This window comes from Symphalangus syndactylus, chromosome 10, assembly GCF_028878055.3.
Source record: "Symphalangus syndactylus isolate Jambi chromosome 10, NHGRI_mSymSyn1-v2.1_pri, whole genome shotgun sequence".
Lineage (NCBI taxonomy): Eukaryota > Metazoa > Chordata > Mammalia > Primates > Hylobatidae > Symphalangus > Symphalangus syndactylus.
In genome coordinates this window covers 122,015,720-122,036,116 of record NC_072432.2, presented here as the reverse complement: position 1 = coordinate 122,036,116, position 20,397 = coordinate 122,015,720, and the positions used below count along the sequence as shown (strand labels likewise).

Genomic DNA, 20,397 nt, shown 5'->3' with positions numbered 1-20,397 from the left:
CTTCACCGTAGAGCATCTCCCCTTTGCCGTTCCAGGAGGCTCTTCCTCACCCCATCCGGACACATCTCGCTGGCCTCTGACTCGCCCTTATTTGGCAGTTTTGCCAGTTTCGCCAGTTTCCATTTCATAGATTCAGCAAAAGAACCATTCTCCCGCCATCCAGCCCAGGCCTGGGTCCAGATGGAGAAGGGTCTGTTCCTCCACGGGGCGGGCCAGTCGTGCCTTAGTGGCTGGCCTGCACCTGCGCTTCCACAAGGCACTCCCCAGGGCCTGTCACCTCCTACCTGAGGCTGCAGGACTGGGGCTGTGCATCCTTGGTCACCACTGCTCACTGTCCTGGGAGGCGGTCACCCCAGGCCCTGGCCATATTCATTTAGCCAGTCCCTGCCAGACAATGGCCAGTGTCCGAGTGCTGGCTGTGTAGGGCCTGTGCCGGGGGGTGGCAGTGTGGGCACATGGCCTCTGCAGAGGTAAGGGAGGTGCAGGGGGGCGTCTGCAGCTGGGCTGCCCTCCATGTCACCATCTCCTTCCCCTGCAGGTAAGAATGACGGTTCCATCGGCGGGAAGCAGTACTTCAGGTGTAACCCTGGCTACGGGCTGCTGGTCAGGCCCAGCCGGGTCCGCAGGGCCACGGGCCCCGTGCGGCGGCGCAGCACAGGACTCCGGTTGGGTGCCCCCGAGGCCCGCCGGAGCGCCACCCTCTCAGGCTCCGCCACCAACCTGGCCTCGCTGACAGCTGCCCTGGCCAAGGCCGACAGGAGCCACAAGAACCCTGAGAACCGGAAATCCTGGGCCAGCTGAGCCGCTGCCTTAGGGCGAACTCTTCTGGGGGTGCCCGGCCCCTTTTGAGCCCTGCCAGTGACAGCCCTGGGGAGCCAGGAGCCCGGTGGCCCCTTCCCCAGGGGCAGGGCAGTGAATGCTTTTTGCACGACACAGGGCTGGTGACCTCCCTGGGCCTCTGGAAGCTTTGTTTCTTCTGTACCCGGGTAAAGTGGGGGCCTCAGCTGTGCCTCCTCAGGTGGATGGAAGGTTCTGGGTGCCCGCAGGGGCTGGGGGATGCTAGGACTGAGGCCCTGTGGTGCAGCACCTGGTCATCTTGCTGTGCGCCTGTGCCTGTGCCTGTGCCTGTGCCTGGGGCCTTATGTTGCTCTTTCTATCATTTCCATTCTGGTGGCCCCACTAATGTCTTAACCTAAACCATAATTGTAACCAGTGCCTTTCCTCCCCACTGGAGGGCAAGCCCCCCACCCACCCAGGATGTCCTGGCTCACTCCACAAGCCCCCCAGCCTCCCACCCTGGTCCCAGGTTCCCGCAAGTGCCTCTGGGGGACCCTGCAGCCTCCCACCCTGGTCCCAGGTTCCACAAGTGCCTCTGGAGGGCCCTAGGCTCTGGCAGATGGTCCTGGTGCCCTGGACGCGGGCCGAGGGCCTGAGCCCCCCCATCCCTCCTCTGCCAGCGTTTCTTAGCGGTTTCTCTGTGGGTGTCTTGGCATCTTTACACCTGGAAAGCCTCTTATGTTTGCCGTTTATTCCCTTCACAGAAGGCTTGGAATGTATTTATTTATATTTATTTTTTCAAAATCCGAAATCATTTGCGAGCCGCAATCGTCGTCTGCCTGTGCATGGGGGCCCAGGGCCTGCCTTGCACGTTGCAGCCTCTCTGGCCATTGCAGAGCTGCTGGCCTCCTGCCCAGGTAGAGGGTCCTGGGGACGGCAGAGGATAAAGCCCCCTCCTCACATCCCTCTGTTGCGGATCCATAGTGGCCTTACTGTTAACTTGGATGAGAGCAAAAACCTGGGAGAGTGATGTGCTTCTGTAGTCGGTGACAAAGGAAGAGGCATTGCTACTTTATTTGGTGCACTTTTGGTTTCTAGGAAGGTCTTTGGGTCATTTTAACTTCTTGGCAATTCCCAGACTCTGAGAGTGTGGGGCTGGGGCCTGGCGGCTGGGCTGGTGCAGGGAGTGTGCTGGTTTGTCTCCAGACCCTCACAGCAGCCACGCCCCCAGGCCCACCCCTGCATGGTGCGGGCGGGACAGCCGGAAGCTTCCGGGGTGGCCTCCACCTCCTTGCTGGGGCACTTCTGCTCCTGGAGCCTTTGGTGCCAGGTTTGTGGGATGGGGGTTAGCGTCTATGTGTGGAAGGCCACCAATCTAGGGACAGGAGTCCTGGGTCAAGATTCACACAGCCACTCTTGGAGCTAGTTCTCACATGTAGACAACACCTGGGAAGCGCTACAGAAGGCTCTGGTTCTCTAGGGAGTTGAAGCCTCCAACGGAGTAGTCTCCATGGTGGGCCTGTCCCAGCCCTGGCTGCGAGGACAGGTTGTCTTTCTCTCCCCAGGTGGCGAGGGACATGAAGGCCAAGGCCGGGCTGGCAGAGGGCCCGGCTCCAGGGCTCTCCCTGCCCTTAGGCAGTTTTGAGGGAACCCTGTGGCACCTGTCCCTGGATGAAAAGCTGTCACCTCTGCCTTGCCCTTTAACTCAACCCGCTTCCCAGCACAGCGGCTTTCTTTTTAAAACCTGTTTCACTGAGAAGTTTGTTTTTGGGTCCGCTGGTGTCACTGTGGCCTGGGTGAGAGGCCAGCACTGCTGTTACCCTGAGGGGGAACGCCTGGGCCGCGTAGTGGGGACGCTCTGGGAATGTTGGCGGACGGGCAGTGTGGGTGGGACCTGGCACTTTGTGGTGGCTGAGCCATCCACCCAGCAGCGGCCTCCTGTAGCGCCGTCTGGGGAGAGTCCTGGGGGACGTGTGTTGTGCTTTTTACCATCGGTTTGACTTACAGTGGAGTAGAACGAGCCAGAGTTCCTGACTTGAGCAGGTGGATTTGGGCCCAGGCCCTGTTCACTCTTGCTTCTCGGTGCAGACTAATGTCAGCTCGTGGCTGGGAAAGAGGGATGTGCAGTGATGTGGTCACTAAGGCAATGAGCTCCACCGGCCCTGGGCCAGCACTTGGCAGGCAGGAGGTGCGGTCTCGAGAGTGGCGGGCCAGGGTGGGCTGGGCTCCGTCTTCTATCTTCTTTTCTTGCCTCCCTGACCAGCAGACTCACCTCCCAAGAACGCCTGTCCGCCCGCCCGCCTTAGGACTCCCGATGCGCTCCTGGAAGGCCCCAGGAGTGGCACCCTAGTGTGGGTCGGCCTGCAGATGGCACCCAAGGCCGGGAAGGGCAGTAACTACACACACGGCGCTGTCAGACATGGGGGTGGGGGATGCTTCTGGGGGCCCTGCCTCCCCATTGTGTGCCCAGAACATCCCTGGCCCCACCCTGCCACTTCGCTCAGGCCCTTATGAAGGACTGAGGCTCCAGGGTGAGAAGGCTCACTTCTGCCCCGGGCACTGCGTCCGGCAGCAGAGGGGACAGGGGGCAGGTTTGTGACTGGGTTCCTGGGTACCCAGGCCTGACCAGAGGGAGCGGGAGGGCAGAGGTGAGGAGGGGGAAGGCGTTTCTGGGCCCAGCAAGGTTCAACAAGAGAACGTAGCTGGGAATGTGACTGCTGGAGCCTGAGAGGTGGAGGAGTTCAGATCCCCCGTTACTTCCTAGCATTTTCTCCTCTTGCCTTAAAAGTTCCCTGTATATGTGAAACAGGAAGTCCTGAGTGTTTGTTGGTGGCTGTGCGCACGCACACAAGATGGGAGTCACCCTGTGCTTCCTGCCCAAGATACTGACCCATTGAACCGCAAAGCATCTTTCTCTCCGCAAAGTCCGTGGTGCCTTCCTGGTGGGCTGCAGACACTAATGGTGTTGGGGGGTCTTGGAACAGCTTCTCTATGTGTGGATTCGTGTAAATGCGAAGAGTTCACACGTAAAGAAGTGACTTTGATTCCGTGATTATATTGATTTGGTACACAGTAAATGGGAGTTAAAAAAATCTAAAGACTCTAATGACTTGTAAAGACTCTAATGATTTGTATCATGTAATGAACTAAACCACCTGTAATTTTGTACCATGTATGTCTTTCCATCAAATGACCAACAGCTTCTCAATAAAACCAGACGATTTCTCACCTGCATCATGTCCGAGGCCAGTCTTCTTGCTTCTCCTTCCCCTGACCCCGACACGGGGTTTTGGGGCTCCTGGCAGGCCATCCTGTCATGGTGTGGCCTTGTTCTCAGCAAAGGTGGTGGTGGGGCTTTTCCAGACTGAGACTGGGAGGAGGAGGATCGGGGAACAGCAGCAGGCCGTGCTTGCCTCCCCAGCCCATGGACTCCAGAGGCCGAACTCTTCATGATTTGGACTTAAGAGCTCAGGGAGGCCCCCCGGTTCCGAGTCATCTTTCCTTGTTTGGACTTCAGCCCCTTACAGAAGCCAGGAACCATGGAAACTTTCAGGGGCCCTTCGACCCCAGGTAAGTGGTGCTACTGGGAGACAGGTGACCTGGTAGGGACTGTCCTTGGCTCTCAGGCATGACTCCACTGTCTGCCGTGACCTTCGTGTTAGTCCCCACACTGGACCTCCCCTCTCCCCTCAAACTGGGGTGAGAGGACTTCTTTCCCCTGCTACAGAGGTGGGCAGCCTCTGGTGGGGGGGTTCTGTAACAAGGTGTTTTGGGAAGGGGGGGATCATGGTTGTGGGGCTGACGTTGGTGTTGCCTGGCCCTGCTCGCTGATGAGGCCTGCATTCTGCAGCCACCCCGCCCAGCTGTGCCCAGCGTGGGCCTAGAACGGTACTGAGGATGCTGGGTCCAGCCTTCGAGCCGGGGAAGATGACTTGGCTTCCTTCCATTCGCCAGTAGATTCCCACTCAGCCACAAGGCCTCAGTCCAGTACCAGTGAGGGATGCCGGCAGCCAGTGCACGTTCCCACAAGGACGCAGAGGCGCTTGTGGCCCCGTGTAAAGCTTTTCTTGCTGTGCCAGTGAATCAGTCGGCCCTTGGATATGAAATACACTTGCAAGTGGAGGGCTCAGCCACTCCGAGGGCTGACCAGAGCTGTCCATCAGCCAGCACAGCCGGGCAGGGCTGGTTTACATTCCTCAGTGCAGAAGAATGCTCAGAGACAAGCGCTGCCGAATAATGACAGAAATTTGGCAGCAGGAGATGCCCTGCTCTGAATGAGGCAGGAATCTGAACGTAGAATTGATGTAGCACCTAGAGTGGATCTTATTTTTCAAGCTGCTACTATCTTGCAACTCAATGAGATGTCTTTTGTTTGCCTAAGGCCGTGTGGTTTTTTCAGTCACCCAGACCCTGCAATGGGCTCTAATGGATGTCACGCCCAGTTCATTCCTTCCACTGTCAGTCACTTAACTAACATTCACATACTTACCCTGTGCCTATCCTCATGGAGTGTACAGAAGCAAGCTGTCCTGATGGGTGCCATGGTAGGATGGCACTGATGCACCCAGGAGGGCCTGGGGGGTTGAGGGAGTCGGCCCTAGAGTGCTCTGAGGACACAGGGCAGTCGGGAGATGTCTGGGCTATGTGGTGCGCATGGAGAAGGGTTGGGTGGGCTGTGGGAAGGTTGGTTCATCAGTGCTTCTGTTTCAGCAGAAATAGCAATCTGGGGCCAAGAAGGGGAACATGGGTGGGGATGTCCTCAGGGCTGGCCCCTACCCTCACACCCCCACCCCAAACCCCTCCTCGCCTCTACTTGGCAACTTGAGCAGGGTTTGCGGCAGCTGAAAATTTTGCATAATCTTTTCTATGATGCATGTGAAGAAGACACACCCTTTGTGTCTTAGGTTTCCTCTGAGACGGGAGAGGGAAGCCGGGGCACCTTGTCCCCGAGTCCTGCTTAAGAATTTGATGCCAACCAATGGAAGCCTTTAGAGAAAACCAATAATGAAAGCTTGGCTTTATTTACCGTGTTTTTTATTTACTGCTGAAGGTGCGGCCCCAAGAGAGACAGAGCTCTTTTAAGAAAATGAGGTTCAGGGCGTGGCCTGGAATGGAAGAGAAAAGCTGCATGGGCTTCAGCCGCTCAGCGTAAGTCAGAGGCTGCACTCCCAGTGTGGGGAGAGCTGCTAGGATCCTGATGGTTTTAGGGGCGGCCAGATCTTTGTGATCATGTAGCTTGAAGATGGTGGGGAGAAGGCAGGCTGGGTGGGCATGTGCCATACTGAGGGTACAGTCTGGGGACTCCCAGAAGGCACAGTCTCTCCTGGTGTCATCTAGACACGTGCCAAACACAGGCTGGAGGGTCAGGGAGTGGGACGTATAGAGGGGCTTTCCTGGCTCAGTGTTGCCCTCTTACCCAGGTGGCGTGCAGCAGTCCGTGTGAGCCTTCCCCAGTCACTTTAAATGCACAAAGGGACCAGTGTTCAAAATGGAACACTTCCTTCTCTTTGTTTGGGTCGGTCACTTCCCAAATGATCACTTTGATCCAAAGAAATCCCAGCCAGTCTGTATTCAGTTATATATTTTATTCTCTAATAGGTACAATACTAAAATAAACACAAATTAAAAAAAAGTTTTATTAAAACAAAACTGTACAAAAAAGCAGTATACTACATTTTAATTACAGAACAGTCTACTGTCCAAAAGGCACTAATCCAGAATAGGAGATACAATGATACAGGACTCATTTGAACTATTTTATTCAATACAATAGAGCGCTTGTTTCTTTGACCATTTACATCTAGAAACAAGGGCTTTTTGCTACAGCCATTACACATTGTTATAAATATGAGTCCTACGGGTGAAGGTGCAGTATCACTCTCCCTAGAGGAGGTTCCCATTAGTGGGACCACAGTGGAGCTCAGAGGTGGATGGCAGCAGTGGGTGGGGCCTGGGACCTGCCAAATGGTTGGCCCGTCAGCCCCTGGGCACCCGGAGCTTGTCTTTCAGCCTGGCCTCTGGTGGTTGGTTTCTGGCCATTACTGGCAGCCACTTTCACCCCCTCTTGTGTTTTAGCACCGGCAAAGTGGGTTCTGAGAAGCTCCAGGTAACTGGGGCTGGAGGTGTGGGGGATGAAGCGTCAGCAGTGGGGAGGCATTGTGGTAACCTGATCTGAAGAAAGGCAGCAACTACTCGGAAGAGGGAGACGAAGCCCGGGGGAGACGAAGCCCGGGGACGGCTGATGAGCTGGGCTCTACAGCCAGGCAGAGCCACCTGCTGCCTTCTGGGCGAACTTCTGGTCCCAAAATATGAGGGGCTGTTCCAAAGTTCAGAGAGATCCTGTGTGTCTCTTCCTGGTGACCCAGAAGTGACATCGGATCATCTTTTGTCTTGGAAGCTGATTTTTACGAGTGGAATTTTGCTTCCCAGAGGGAAGTCAACATACAGGGACCAGCCTGAAGTGGGGGGAGCCCTTTCCCTCCCTCAGTCCCACCCCAGGAGTACAAGCGGCTCCGGGCCCCAGGTCCCACCACACCGCGTACGGGAGCCGAACTCTGTTGGCTTACCTGTGTTTGGTGGCCAAGACACCTCTAAGCCCCATGTTTATTCTGTAATGGCCTCTGGACCTCAGGAAGAGAGATACTGCAGCTTTCCAAACAGTGTCATACACATATAAGACAAAGACAGGCATCTGATGTTAACAAAAATAAGTAACAAAGAAATAGGATTAAACCAAATCTCTTCTCACAGCATCCTATACTACATCCTCCTTCTGCTTAGCAGAAAATTGTACGTACACAAAAATACAAATACACAATTTTGTAGAACAGTCTGATTTTAATATATTTATATATATTTATATTTATACGAGTGGCAGGTTAGTTCATTATATAGAGCTTTTTGCACTTTTGGCTCATATGCAACAAGGCTTATAAATTCAGCTTCAGCTTTCATTCAGGTTTTATAGCTTTTGAACAATTGTTTTCACATTTAAAGCAGCATCCAATTTGCACTAGGAGTTTGTGGTGATTATAGGAAAGACAGGGTCAGGAGGTTATCGAAGGGGCAGGGCGGGGGGGATACATTCCAGTGTGTGTGGTGATGGACGGAGGATGCCGTGGGATAGAGCTTACCATGTTGACCCCTTGAGGTAGACCGAACACCTTACAGCAGACTCAAGACACAGGTGTGACTCGCCCTCAGGGACACATGGTGCACAAGATGGACAGGGACCAGAGGAGACACCAAGGGGAAACACGAAGACTAAGACACACAGCAGCCAAGGCAGGGAGGAGCGTGCTGCCCCCATGCCCGTGTGGCAGGGATCCCGCATGGCCCATCTTAGAAACTCAACTATTTGGTGGATGCTAAACAAACACTTCAGGCAATCCCAAGGCATCTGCTCCAGGGTATCCGATGAGATTACAGCTGTTAAGCTTGCTTTCCATTTCATAACTTGCTGTGCAGCTAGTTACCACCCCCATGCTGAAGAGTAAAGCAAAGCTGCTGTGGTTCGGCAGTGTAATCCACCCCCAGCACTCTGCTCGCGCTGGAGCATTCAAGTCTGGTTATGTGAGAACAGACTAGGACTCTTGCTGCCTCTAATTGAATTTCACTGTCACCCTCCCCAGTGCTCTGCACTCTCACATTCATCTCTTCCCTAGATAATTACAACTAGGGTAATCAACAAGCACTTGGTAGAACCTGCAAAAATAGCATCTGGAGAACTGAGGGATGACGAACTGCCAAGGGTCCGGTTTGGTTTACATGCTACAGAAAAGCCTCATTCTCATGATCACCACAGCACTGTTCTCCCATTCGATCACCTTCGTCAGCCTGCCTTCCCTTCTCTAACAGGTCACAATTCCATTCCACTGGCAAGTTTGCCCATGTGTCAAATATGAATACCCAGTGTTTGGGTTATTACATTGTCTGAACAAAAATGCTGGATTATTAATGAAAATAAAGTGCCTGGGTATGGATTGTTCCATGTTGCAAAACCTTTTAATGCACCAACAAATCATCTCAGCGCTGCTTAGTGATGTGATTTGAACAGAGTGCAGTCACAAAATAATCTGTCGTACACCCATCACAGAATAAAGGCCCCATATTTAGGTCAGACTTAAATTATTTTTTAAAAAAGAAACACTCTCACACTCATTTCCAAAGACACACTTTGGATCTGAACGCCCGACTGCTGGCTTTCCCAAGCCCTCGTGAGCAGACACCCTGATCCCTCTAGTCTAGGCAGAGAGGGCTCGGAAAGGCAGCTGGGGCTCCGGTGGCTCATGCTGGCAGGTGAGTCAGCAGGCTCATGAGCTAGGATGATTCGATGCTTCGCCCTCTTGGATGTGGACACATTTCCAACTCCTACCAAAGCCAGAGCCAGAATGCTGCTCTGAGGCTCTTGCTCTCCTGTCTTCTTAGTGGCTACTGAGATTTCCCTAAGCAGACTCTTAAATTCTCTATGAACCAAGACCAAAACCACATAAACAGAAACAGCCCTAAAGAAAGAAACACTGGAAAACAGTGACGAAGCCAGCCTGATGTGGCTGTGAAGCGATCTCTCCCGCTAGCTTGTCCCTGCCTTGTTCTGCCTGCAGAACGCCAGGGACACTGGAGAGGGGCAGCCGCCCTGTGCCCACCCTCAAGGGCCAGTGCAGGGTGGGGAGGAATGGGGACAGGGCATAGGCTGACTCTCTGGCAGGTTCCAGAGGTCTGTAACTTGCTTAGGCACTTAAAAAACATAAACAAAAATTTATCCTTGAAAGGTACTGCATACCCAACGTGACCATGGCCATGGAAGGCAGGGCGAGCCCGGGGGGAGGTCATAGAAGGCTGTGGGCTCTTCCAGGGGAGGCAATGACAACGCACATGGCGTCTCTCGGCAGGGGGAGTGTCCTGCCTTGCAGCCAGGGTGTGTCTGAAGACACCAGTGCTGTGATGGCTCAGGGGCCAGGGACTTGGCCCAGCAGAGGCCTTCCCGTGACTGTGCTCTACAGCCCCCCGGGGAAGTGGCTAGAAGAGGCAGGGGTGGGGAGGCTCCTAGGGCCTGATCTAGATGCCCGCCATGGGTCGGGGAGGCACAGGCTGCACACACTTGCTTTCTAGAGTCAACATGAGGCAAGTACTAGGAAAACAGGAGGCCCTTCCGAGTGCTCCAGCAAAAACTGAGGAGCAGTCAGGGGACGCCCTGCCCAAGCTCCCAGTGCTTCGAAAGAAAAGCTCCACTCCCCCACCTCCAGAACTTTGGTTTTGGTTTCATGGTGCCCATTTTCAGAGATGCAGTACTAAGGGGATCACCGATTCTAACATAATGAAATGTGGTTTTCAAGGCAAAAAACAATGCTGCTTGAAAGCAGCCACCGCTGAGCGCGCGTCTTCATGCAGCCCACTCGTCTCTGCCTGCCCGCCGTGAATCTGGTTTAAGAACACAAGAGTTCAATGGAACATCACCAGAGTGGCTGCTGCTTACATTAGTATAACACTAATGTCATTCTGTGTTTGGGCTTAATAGCTCCAGCGAATGATGAGGTGGAAAAATGACTCTCACGAGTTTATGCTGGGATCTTAGTTCCAGTAACGGAAGAAAAGGAGAGGTTTCTGTGCTCAAAGGAAGCCACAAAACATGACTGAAATTGACTCAGCCCAAAGTGACAGGAAGTTGAAAAAGTCCTAAAGGGAAGAAGGAATAAGCCTTGAAATACAAATTCTGTGACTTGTCACTGCCACAGACACTGGTTTGTGAGAGCCATGAGTTCCTTCCGAGGGAGGAATCAAACTGCTCCCATTCCAAAATCCCAATGGCACCTCAGCCACCACCAGATGCAAAATTTGGACCGATAACAAAATGCAAGGCACATAAACCTTTTCTCTTTCAAATTAAGGAGGCTTTTTGGGGATTGGAGGTTGGATAATAACGTAACTGTGTACCTATTACAGGTAACAGGATCCAGGGAGACTCTCACGAGGACCAGTCCATAGCTGTGGCCTTGCTTCTGAGGTGGTTCCAAGATGCCCACGACAGGGCAGAGCAGATCAGAAGAGAAAGACCATGAGAGAGCCAACCCCTAGAGGACCACTTATGTTTGATGGAAAAGAGGTAGACAAGGGGAGGAAGGAAGAAATGTGGAACTTTAGTTAGCTGAGTCCTCAGGTCAGCTTGGCACCCATGTCCCTTGTTCAATGTCCCTGACAACAGTCACCACAGTTCCACGTGAAATGTGGCAGGACAGGAATCAGACCTCTACCTCAAAGGAGCTCATGCCTTGGCTGGATTCTGGGTTCTAGAAAGTTCTTATGCTGACCCCAAATCAAGATATGTCTCCAGCAACTGTTACTTCTTCGCAGTCAGGGCCCATGAGGATCCAGGGAGGCCTGAGGCAGAGCAGACATTGATCTAATTCCAGAACCCCAGACCCTCGGTTTCTAGAGAGGAGGAGGGGCCAGCTGAGCAAGATGCTCCTGAACACAGCAAGAGCCCCGAAGGAACGGTCAGGGAAGCGCTACAAGAGCTGGAGAGAGAAGATGGGAAGCGCAAGAGGGTTTCCTGGTCTCTGCCTTGGCTAACTGCAGGCAAGGGGTGCCGGAGTTCAAGTTCCCCTCGGCCACACAGGCTTACCACCCTGTCAACCACTGCGGCGCCTCCCTGCACTCCTGTCCTCATCACTGACCAAGGAGGAAGACTCTGGAGGGGCCATAGCATCCAGACCTTCACGGAGGGAGTTCAGCTCACAGAGGCAGGGGTGATGCCACAGTGTACCTGGGGGGCTACCTGGCACTGTTGCGTGAGAAAACAAACCAGGTTAGTGTTCAGAGAGGGCAGACCATCCTATGCGGTCTGTTCTTTGAAGATGAACGTCCTACTGAAATGAAAGAAATGAGGGGAGACTTGCCTTGCCAAGGGCGAGGTGACTTGCTTGGTGTCGGGTCATGAGGCAGCACACATGTCCAGCACAGTGCCCAGCACACAGTACGTGCTCAGAAAACATGGGCTGTATTGACTTTGGGGGCTCGGGAGACCTGTGGCATCTTTAGTTTTCTACGAGAATAACTTCTGGGGTTTTGTTCAAAAACTACATATTTCATGGGTAAGCACTGCCTCGATTTTCACTGATTTTGGTAAGCTGAGTTATGGAAAAGGGTGGGGGCTGCTGGTAAAGGAATATATGGTTGGGGTTTTCTGAATCACCAAGAGTGACCTGCAGAAGCATTTGGGAAGGGAGGTGTCTCTCCAACTTCAGTTCTTTTGAAGTAGCACCATCCCTGAAGCAGCACCTCTAATACCTTGATCCCTAAGACAGGGGCTCCATTAGAAGGTTTTAACTGTGGTGTTAATTGTGTTTTCTTTGAGTGTAGGTGGATCATCAGAATGTTCTGCTGACGGTTTTAATGCATGTCTCACAAATCATAGAATTAGACTCATCCAGTCAGCTCTTACCATCTCTAAGCTTAAGACGGATTCTAAATTCTAATGGAGATAGTCATCTTTTAGCAGCTGGGAAAATAGGAAAAGGAATGCTCTACTCTTTGGGGTCATAAATCTATAATCATTCCAGTTGTCATAAAGACAGGATCCCAAAGAAAACAGTTTCAACAACTGCACGCATGGATCTTGAATACAGGTGTGCAAGGGCTGGGTGGGAATGAGGTTGCTTTCAGAGCCTATACGAGGAGGAATACTGAGGGGATACTAGACATTTCTTTGTAGGTATTTTGTGGGGAATGAAAAGATAAGATTCCCAAGCCCTAAGAGCCTTTCCCTAAATTCTCTAGGTGTGTGTATTTTCAGGGAAGAGGAAAATTTTAAATCAGCAGCCTACTTCAGCATTCTCATGAAACTGAATTGCAACTAGCATTTCAACTAGGTTAGGATTCCTTTTGGTATGTGGAGGGGGAAAGATCTGTACAAAGAGAAGCAGCAAAATATGAAAAAAGGCCAGAGCTGTATTCTCCCCAGTGGCTAGCCTAACCAACCCTGGAGTGTCCAGACCTAGAAAAGAAAAGGCTCATGGTCCCGGGCTCACCCAGCACAAGTGTGAGCCTCAAGGGCACGAAACAGCTTACAAAAGGCCATTTGGCACTATGTCTGGTGCTGGTATTCTTGTAGACTCATTCTCGATCATATAATTGAATAAAGACCTCTCCAAGTGATGGGGGAGAAAAAACAAACCCACATTCTAGGGAAAGGTGAGTTGGTGACTCAGCAGCTCCTGTCTAGTATGACACTTCCGGAGAAGAGTAGGGGGCCATGGTCAGAGACTGTGTACGGCATCAAGCCCACATGATGCCCCATGCGACAGGGAGCATGGAAGAGGAGTAAGAGTGGGAGGGAGAGAACATAGACTTGAGTGCCGGGGAGACACTCACACTGGCACAGCAGAACAGTGGGGAAGATTCAGGGCAACAGCAACAGCGGGAGCCCGTAAGGGGTGTGAGAGGAGCGCACAGACACGTGTCCCGTGCTCCAGTAGCTTTAGAATGTTGTGAATAGTACTCCATTCACGCCTCCACCTGTTTAAAGCCTGTGTTAGTTATGTGTGTCCTGTCATGTTGTCTGCTTTGAGTCTTAGGATTCAATGAGGAAACCTCGATTCAATTTTCTGTGAACTCCTGTTTGGGAAATGCTTTCTGATAGCGACGGCAATGGAAATATCAAGCAACCAAGGGAAATCTGAAGAGCCCAGAGAGCCCAGCAAGCAGCAACGTCCTTGAGTCAGGCAAGCAAGGGCCCAGAGCTGGCCAGACCATGGGCTGGAATGCACTGGGGGCCAGTCAGAGGGGCTCCTTCTGGGGTCCTGACTGTGGTTTCTGCCAGAGGTGGAGCAAGTTGGAACTGGATGTTGAGTGAAGTTTCAAAGAACTTAGAAGTCAAATGGGGAACAATAATCAAAGGCTTCCATTTTGAAGCTGAAACAACTCCAAATTCTGCTGTTTCACTTAGGGGAGAACACGAGCACCATGTCATTATTTTAGTTTATGGAGCTGCTGTTCCAAATGTTCTTGGGAGCATTAGTGCTAAGAGGGAACAGGGGATGGGAGCGCTGCCATTTCCAATCACATGAAAGACAGAAATTCTTTTAATTATGACCATGCCAATCTACATCCTGCTAAAACAGCTAATTACATGTCAGGAGGACACTCAGTCATTCAGAACAATTGCCATTATATTTTTATATATTCATTCTATGCTACCCCCCTCAATTACCATGGTTACAATTTGAAAAGATTCAGTCCAACCTTCATTTGATCACAGCACACCAATGTGAATTTGAGAGTTAATTATGGCTATACAGAGCCACTCTTACTTAAAAGAAAATGAAAATGGATTCGAGGGAGCCGGCATCCCAAGACTTCTCAAGTGCGAGCTGGGGTGTGCATGCCCATGCCAGCCCCACCGACCAACTGGAGGGCAGCCGAGCAGGCATGGACACAGCTTTCCAGACCGGGGCCGACCAACCTGCAAACCTGCCACGTGAAGGGTGTCAGGAGAGGAGAAAGGCACGGCTCCCCTGCAGCTGCACCCCTCTGGGTGCGGTTACGGGGCTGGCTGATGAGACAGACAATGGGTGTGGCATGTGGGTAGTAAACTGTCTCATGGTGTAAAAATGCTTGTCACATTTCATGTGAACAGAATCAACTGGAAAGTTCTGCCACAAATGTCATAGGAAGAACGACAAAAAAGAGGTTCAGTGATTCACATGCCTATAATCCCGAGGCATCTACGTCACTGAGATAAGAATGGGCAGCCGGCAAATCTTCCCTCCCTCCCCTCATGTAACTCTTCCCATCTTGATTTAAAACAAAGCCAGTGTTAGAGGAGACTGGAGTTTTCAGATTGTTGGCTTTCTTTTTGCTGCCATTTCTATTCCTCACCAAGAAAGAATAATAAAGGTAATACTGAAACTTTCAATTTACAAGCTTCCAGGTTTGAAAATACATAGATACGAACAAAGTTACCTTTCAGAGATGAGTGAGTCAACCACTGGCCCTGCAAGATCACAAGACAGTAGCTTATCACTTTCAATTTATAAGTGGAATGGAGAACAGTCTTTCCAAACACAACCTGTGAGAGGAGTTTCTGTAATCAGAAAACTGACTTGTTGGCTTGTATCTGAGAAGCCTTTCCTATCACTAGTATGATAGTTCTCTGGAGAGCTGTAAGGAAATCTTTCTTTTAAAGTGGCGGTCATCTTTGAAACCAAGCATGCATAAGGAAGTAGAGCACAGTACAGGAAAAGAAAGGCCCTCTGCTCTGACCGCACACCACCATAACATCCTGACAGATGACCTGGCCATAGACAGCTGCCTCTCCAGGAAAACCTTCCACTCTCATCAGGGAACACTAGACTGGATAACTCAGGTATTCCTAGGTGAAGTAAGTCAGACAATATGGTAATGAAAAAATAAAAAGAGGGCTTTCAGGGCACACAGCTCAGTTTGCCAAATTCAACATGGCTGACAACTGATCCCCAAATCCCGAGTAAACACCTTTGCTATTTAATGAGCACAAGCAAAAAAAAAAAAAAAAAAAAATGGAATGCCTTATATGTGTCATTCCCACCCCTGCCCCAGGATATCTCCCCACCCCATCCCACACTCCCCAAAGATACCACCAGCAGGAGCTGGGCAATGTGCCCAACGTTCACTTGGGAAATCCTGACAAATCAATCTGGCTCAGTAAAGCTATAAATGGATTTGGCTGGTCTCAACACAGCCCCAATGAATACAGTAGTAAAACATTACTAATAATCACAACAAAATGACAAAATCTGTCATCACTCTGACATGATTCAGATCACAGAGACTAACACAGAAACCAACGCACAATGGTGAGGGCCAGGGTTCTTCAATGTAGTGTGCTACTGAGCACAGGATCATCAACAAGAAAAATTATTGCCTAAGAATCTGTTGGGACACACTGGGGAGAAAATACTCTGGTTGTTCTCTGAACAACAAAAGACAAAAAACAATTTTAAAAGGCAGAGCCACAAATTAAATGGGAAGATGCTTGTAATCAAACCCTTCTGAAGACCAGAGAGTAAAGACTTAATAAGAGTTCACATTTGTAGGAAGGGGAAGGGAAGGAGGGAGGGAGAACATCTGTGGGAAAGGGATCATTTCCACTGTTGAGGGCAGAGATGATGAGGCTGGTCAGTGGAATATGTAGCTGGTCAAGACAGGGAGCAGTGTTTGTGTTAAGAGATGGACCACATCCAGCTACTTCTCCCTGCTGTCACAAGATTAGAAAATTCCAGCAAAGTCAGCTGAAGGCCTAGTCAGTGGGAAACAGAAGAGGAGCTATTCACAGGATGAGGCTGGAGACTCTTGATTCAATGAGTCTGTTTATACGTGGTGCCTGATGGTTGATATCCAAGGGAGAAGTTTCTAAAGCCAGTATTTCTTAAAGACAAACGTTAAACAGGCAGAAAGGAAATAACTATATTGGTGAATTCTTCAGTCATCTCCTTTGAGATAAAATATATCTGGATACATGGACCTAACATAGGTGGTGGTGATCACTGAACTGGCTGCCACCATAAATCTACCAAGAACTAGAGAACTGGATGTGCACACTTCTGCCTTAATTATTTTCTTCCTCTCTGCCCCAGGTTCCTTCTTCCTGTGATGGGCCGTGGGAATGTGAATATGGGGGTAGGGTGGGAAGACTGCCCTTGTGAGTGACAGGGGTGGGGACTGTCCAGAGTCATAAGTGAGTGGAAGGCAACTACATTTATTAACCACTTAAAGGATTGTGATTTTGATCCTTTAAGTGCTATAAGGGCACTCCAACATTACAGACTTTGTTGAAACAAATCAAAACATTTGGGACTGAATAGCACTGAAGGGCTCAGATAAGAATGCAGGGTGTTGCCCTCCCCAGCCTTCATCCACTGTTAGGGTTATCGACAGATGGGCAGAGATCTCATCAAGATGACCCATTTTAAAAGGTCCCTGTGTCAGTGTTTTTGAAGTTTGGAAAGTTTACCCATCTGACCATAGTAATTCAATTAAGGTGTCTTTAAAGAAATAACAAATTATATGAATACCCGTTGGCAAGTTCCCCCACACCCCACTTCAAAGGACCTTTGAAAGTCCTCCTCGACTCCCTGCGGGGGTTCCCCTGGGGCCTGAAGGAGAGAGTGAAGTACAACGGGAGGGGCAGAACAGCCAAGAAGCATACAGTGTGAGTTTTTAGAGCCTGGCTGCTTTCCCTTCAGTAATAAGGAAGTTTAGGGTTTCTATTTTAATTCCACCTCTAAAACCTGAAAAAGCTTAAGAGAGAAATACACTACCTAAAGACACTAGAAATTTAACAGCAGCAGTGCCACACACCATTACAAGAACCAAGGTGACCTGGACAAGATGGCACAATTGAACTTGTTGACAAACAGAAAACTAACAGGTTTAAATCTAGGCCCAAAGGAAGTAAATTCTCACTCTTGGTGAAAAAGCAAAAGTGACATGTAAGGCAGTGGGTCTTCAGAGCAGCCAGCGCTCTTCTCCAATGACAAGAACAACTGTGGGTGGAAGATGCCTTCCGCCAGTTCCCACTGAGCTCTCCAGGACATTCTCCTGCAGTGGTAGAAATATTCTTTCAGTTTTACCACATTGCCATATAGGGTCTGGTACTGCCCTTCATGGATGTGAACTTGCCTTTATTCTCTGAAGCTTTTTTTCTCCCTTAAAGGTGTTAAAACAATGAAACCTTTGAGTGCATCTACAGCTATCTTTGTATTTCTTTAGAAACTGCAGCTGTCTTAACAGTTTGAGTCTGTTCCTTTAAAAAGACCAGCAAGTACAAATGATACTAGCAATCCCATGATAAAGAAGCTATCAATTATAATAATCTCCTTACAATCAATCATGGACGTGGCTTGTCAGAGCGGATTTTTTCTCTGTCTCCTTGTACTTTCTGATTCAATTGAGAATAAGCAGTCAAAATTCCACAAAAATGGGAATATGTTACATTTCCTCTAAGCAAAATGAAAGAGAACGCAATCTCCTAATTGAAATAAAAAGATAAACCAAGAAAGAATATGATTTGGTGGGGGGGGGTGGTGGTGGGAGGCTCATTCCTGAGAATAACAAATGCTACTCTTGAATTTGTTGGTTCAAGTAATACAGTAAAACAGAAGAGACGGCTCCACTTTACTTCAATGCTTGGAAGCTGAAAAAAGTACATATATTTTTTCCCCCTGAAATCTATGGACAAAAGCAGGACCAGGCCCTGCATATAGCTCTTTAAAGTCACAGACATATATAAGGTGGCACTTTCATGCCCTCTCAAAGACTTTCCTCACACTCACGTAAGCAGGATTAACAGATAAGGAAATGATGCAGTCAGCGTGTGCCTTAAGTGGAAGGAGACCAACTAGAAACTGGCGGATATTCAGTATCTCCTGAATGAAAAAGGGAAAATTGAGGAAGGTCATTCAGTCTCTCTCATAGTTTTAAGTTGAATACATTTGGTGGAGGAGGATGGGTGAAGAGGTAAGGAAATGGCACCTTCCTTTTATCTTAGAAATTGTTTTCAGGTAATGGACAAAAAGAAGTCCTGCTTAACATCCAGCCCCACATGCCCCTTTAAACAAGGCTTCATTATACATAGGAGAGATGGAGCGAGGCAGAAAATCCACAGCAGTTGTGCCTCTTTCAGACGCACCCTGTGCTGCTACATTGAAGGCTCTTTCCTCTTACCCACAGTGACAGTGTGTCATTTAATCGGGATGCCAAGAGATCATTTTCATACAAGGCCAGCAGATGTAATTTTCTTTGATGCATGAATAGTTCATCATTTTGCTACTAGTTGACAAGGTGATCACAGGGTGACTTTAGAACGCAAGTTCACTGTTTGGTGTTTTGAGTTCTCAAAATGAAAAAAAGATTTATCAAATATAAATATCTTTAAAAAGTAACAAAAGTGCTACATATGTGATCAAGGAAAAAAATTCCATTAGTTACTGCCGCTTAAAGTAGATTAAACTTTACAAATATTACCACATCCATTATCAATATGGCTTCCAATTATTAAATAAATTGCCTGTAGCAATACAGCTTTTCACACCTCTCCAAGGACAGAGTAAAGAGAACAGCAAAGCAGTCCCATCGTGTTCTCATACAGCCACAATGTGAGTAGGAAACGTCCCCTGCTTTTCTCTGCTCCTATCTGGGCAAGTGTCTGCATCTGTGATAGGCAGCACAACCCCACTACGAAGTCCTCTAGTGACCTCTCAGATTGAGGGGGCTTCCGTTTAATGGATACAAACACTGCAAGTTTTTTCACTCTTTTTTGACCTTAGCTCCATCCTTGAAAGACTTTTTTGGTAGCAGGGAAAGGGGACACTGACAGGAGGCAAAGCAACTTCCACGATGACCTCCAAAACTTTTCCAGGCAGGCACTGCTAACTGTGCCGCGGAATGTACAGTGGTTCTGAAAACTGGACTTAGCATCCATTAGACATTCAGCTCATATTTTTTTTCCAATGCTCTCAAGCTGGGTTTTTTTTATGACTTTTGGTTTTTGTCTTTGTTTTTAATCATGGTCCCAAAGGCAGAAGGCAGTATTTAATCTACTAAGTCACACAGCTTGTGAGAGGAAAGGATGTCTGTGTCAGGCATGTTAACTTCAAACAAAATCTGAGATCGGCTTTTTCCATTGACATTCTTAGCACAGCACCCAAAGAAGTATAATCTAGCCACAGTGTGGCTATAATGAGGCACGGCTTATTGCAGCTGGAAATCAATTATCCTCACGCTGAGGTGGGGATTCTAGTGTTCCTTTGACTCTGCGGATACTCCCCAAATGGTGTCTGTCATTCCTGTGCCACGACCTCAGCTTGCATCTTATCAGTCTTGGGGAAGGAAAAGGGGGTACAAACTAGTGTTACAAGAATCTAAAGGTACCCAAGATTTTACACGTAGTCTAATATTTGAGAACTGAGGGCTATGTAAATACCTGGAAGCACTTTCTTGGAATGCTAAGACGGAGCAGCAAGATTTTCTAGCCTCGGGGGCTGGGAGAGGGAAGTTTGGTTGGTTGGTTGGTTGGTTATTATTTACTGGGAATTAATACTGAAAGAGTATATGCAAAGGCTGAGGGCACCATGCCATCTTCACAGAACAAGACCCTAACGGCTACCTGACATACAAGAAACTGCAAGTTATACTGTAAGAACACATGTTAAGGACCGAGGAAAGTCTGCTAAGGTGCTACATCTAAACTAAGTTAACTTGTCATGTTTAACCTCCCTGATCAGTCATCATCCAGGGCCTCTGTCTTGATTTCGTTGGCTCCTTGTCGGGCCAATGCCAAGATAGTGTGGTTGACTGCTGCCATTTCCACAGCTAATGAGATGGGGTCTTGGTGGTCACTATGGCTCGTACTGTCATCCTAGATGTGCAGAAATAAGAAATGTTATTAGTGGATTGGAAGAATTCTTTAGTCACAGAGAGACATGCTGGGGCAAGGGGAGGCAGAACATTCGTGGGAGGAAACTGGGGGAGGGGCTCATGATAAAATAGAGGTAAATTGTATTTAAGTAGACACTGAATGGATATGGGTCCAAAGATTTTCAGTTGATAATTTTATGATTCAACAAGTGAAAAGCACAAAAAATG

At 49.4% G+C, this 20,397-nt stretch overlaps 2 protein-coding genes across 25 annotated transcripts in view; one reads left to right on the top strand and one right to left on the bottom strand.

Annotated features, from left to right (window-relative positions):
- The window catches only part of KIF13B (kinesin family member 13B), a 210,455-nt gene extending 206,444 nt beyond the window's left edge, over positions 1-4,011 (top strand). For all 4 annotated transcript variants that reach the window (XM_055295848.2, XM_055295847.2, XM_063610804.1 and 1 more), the window contains one exon: positions 539-4,011. In XM_055295848.2, coding sequence (XP_055151823.2) covers positions 539-801 — 263 coding nt within the window. In that variant the 3' untranslated portion in view covers positions 802-4,011. The remainder of the gene's footprint in view (positions 1-538) is intronic.
- A 2,336-nt stretch (positions 4,012-6,347) lies between these two features.
- HMBOX1 (homeobox containing 1) overlaps positions 6,348-20,397 on the bottom strand; it is a 188,864-nt gene continuing 174,814 nt past the window's right edge. For 17 of the 21 annotated variants that reach the window (XM_055295858.2, XM_063610871.1, XM_063610877.1 and 14 more), the window contains one exon: positions 6,348-20,170. In XM_055295858.2, coding sequence (XP_055151833.1) covers positions 20,033-20,170 — 138 coding nt within the window. In that variant the 3' untranslated portion in view covers positions 6,348-20,032. The remainder of the gene's footprint in view (positions 20,171-20,397) is intronic. The other 4 variants (XM_055295862.2, XM_055295863.2, XM_055295864.2 and 1 more) reach the window with 2 other exon arrangements.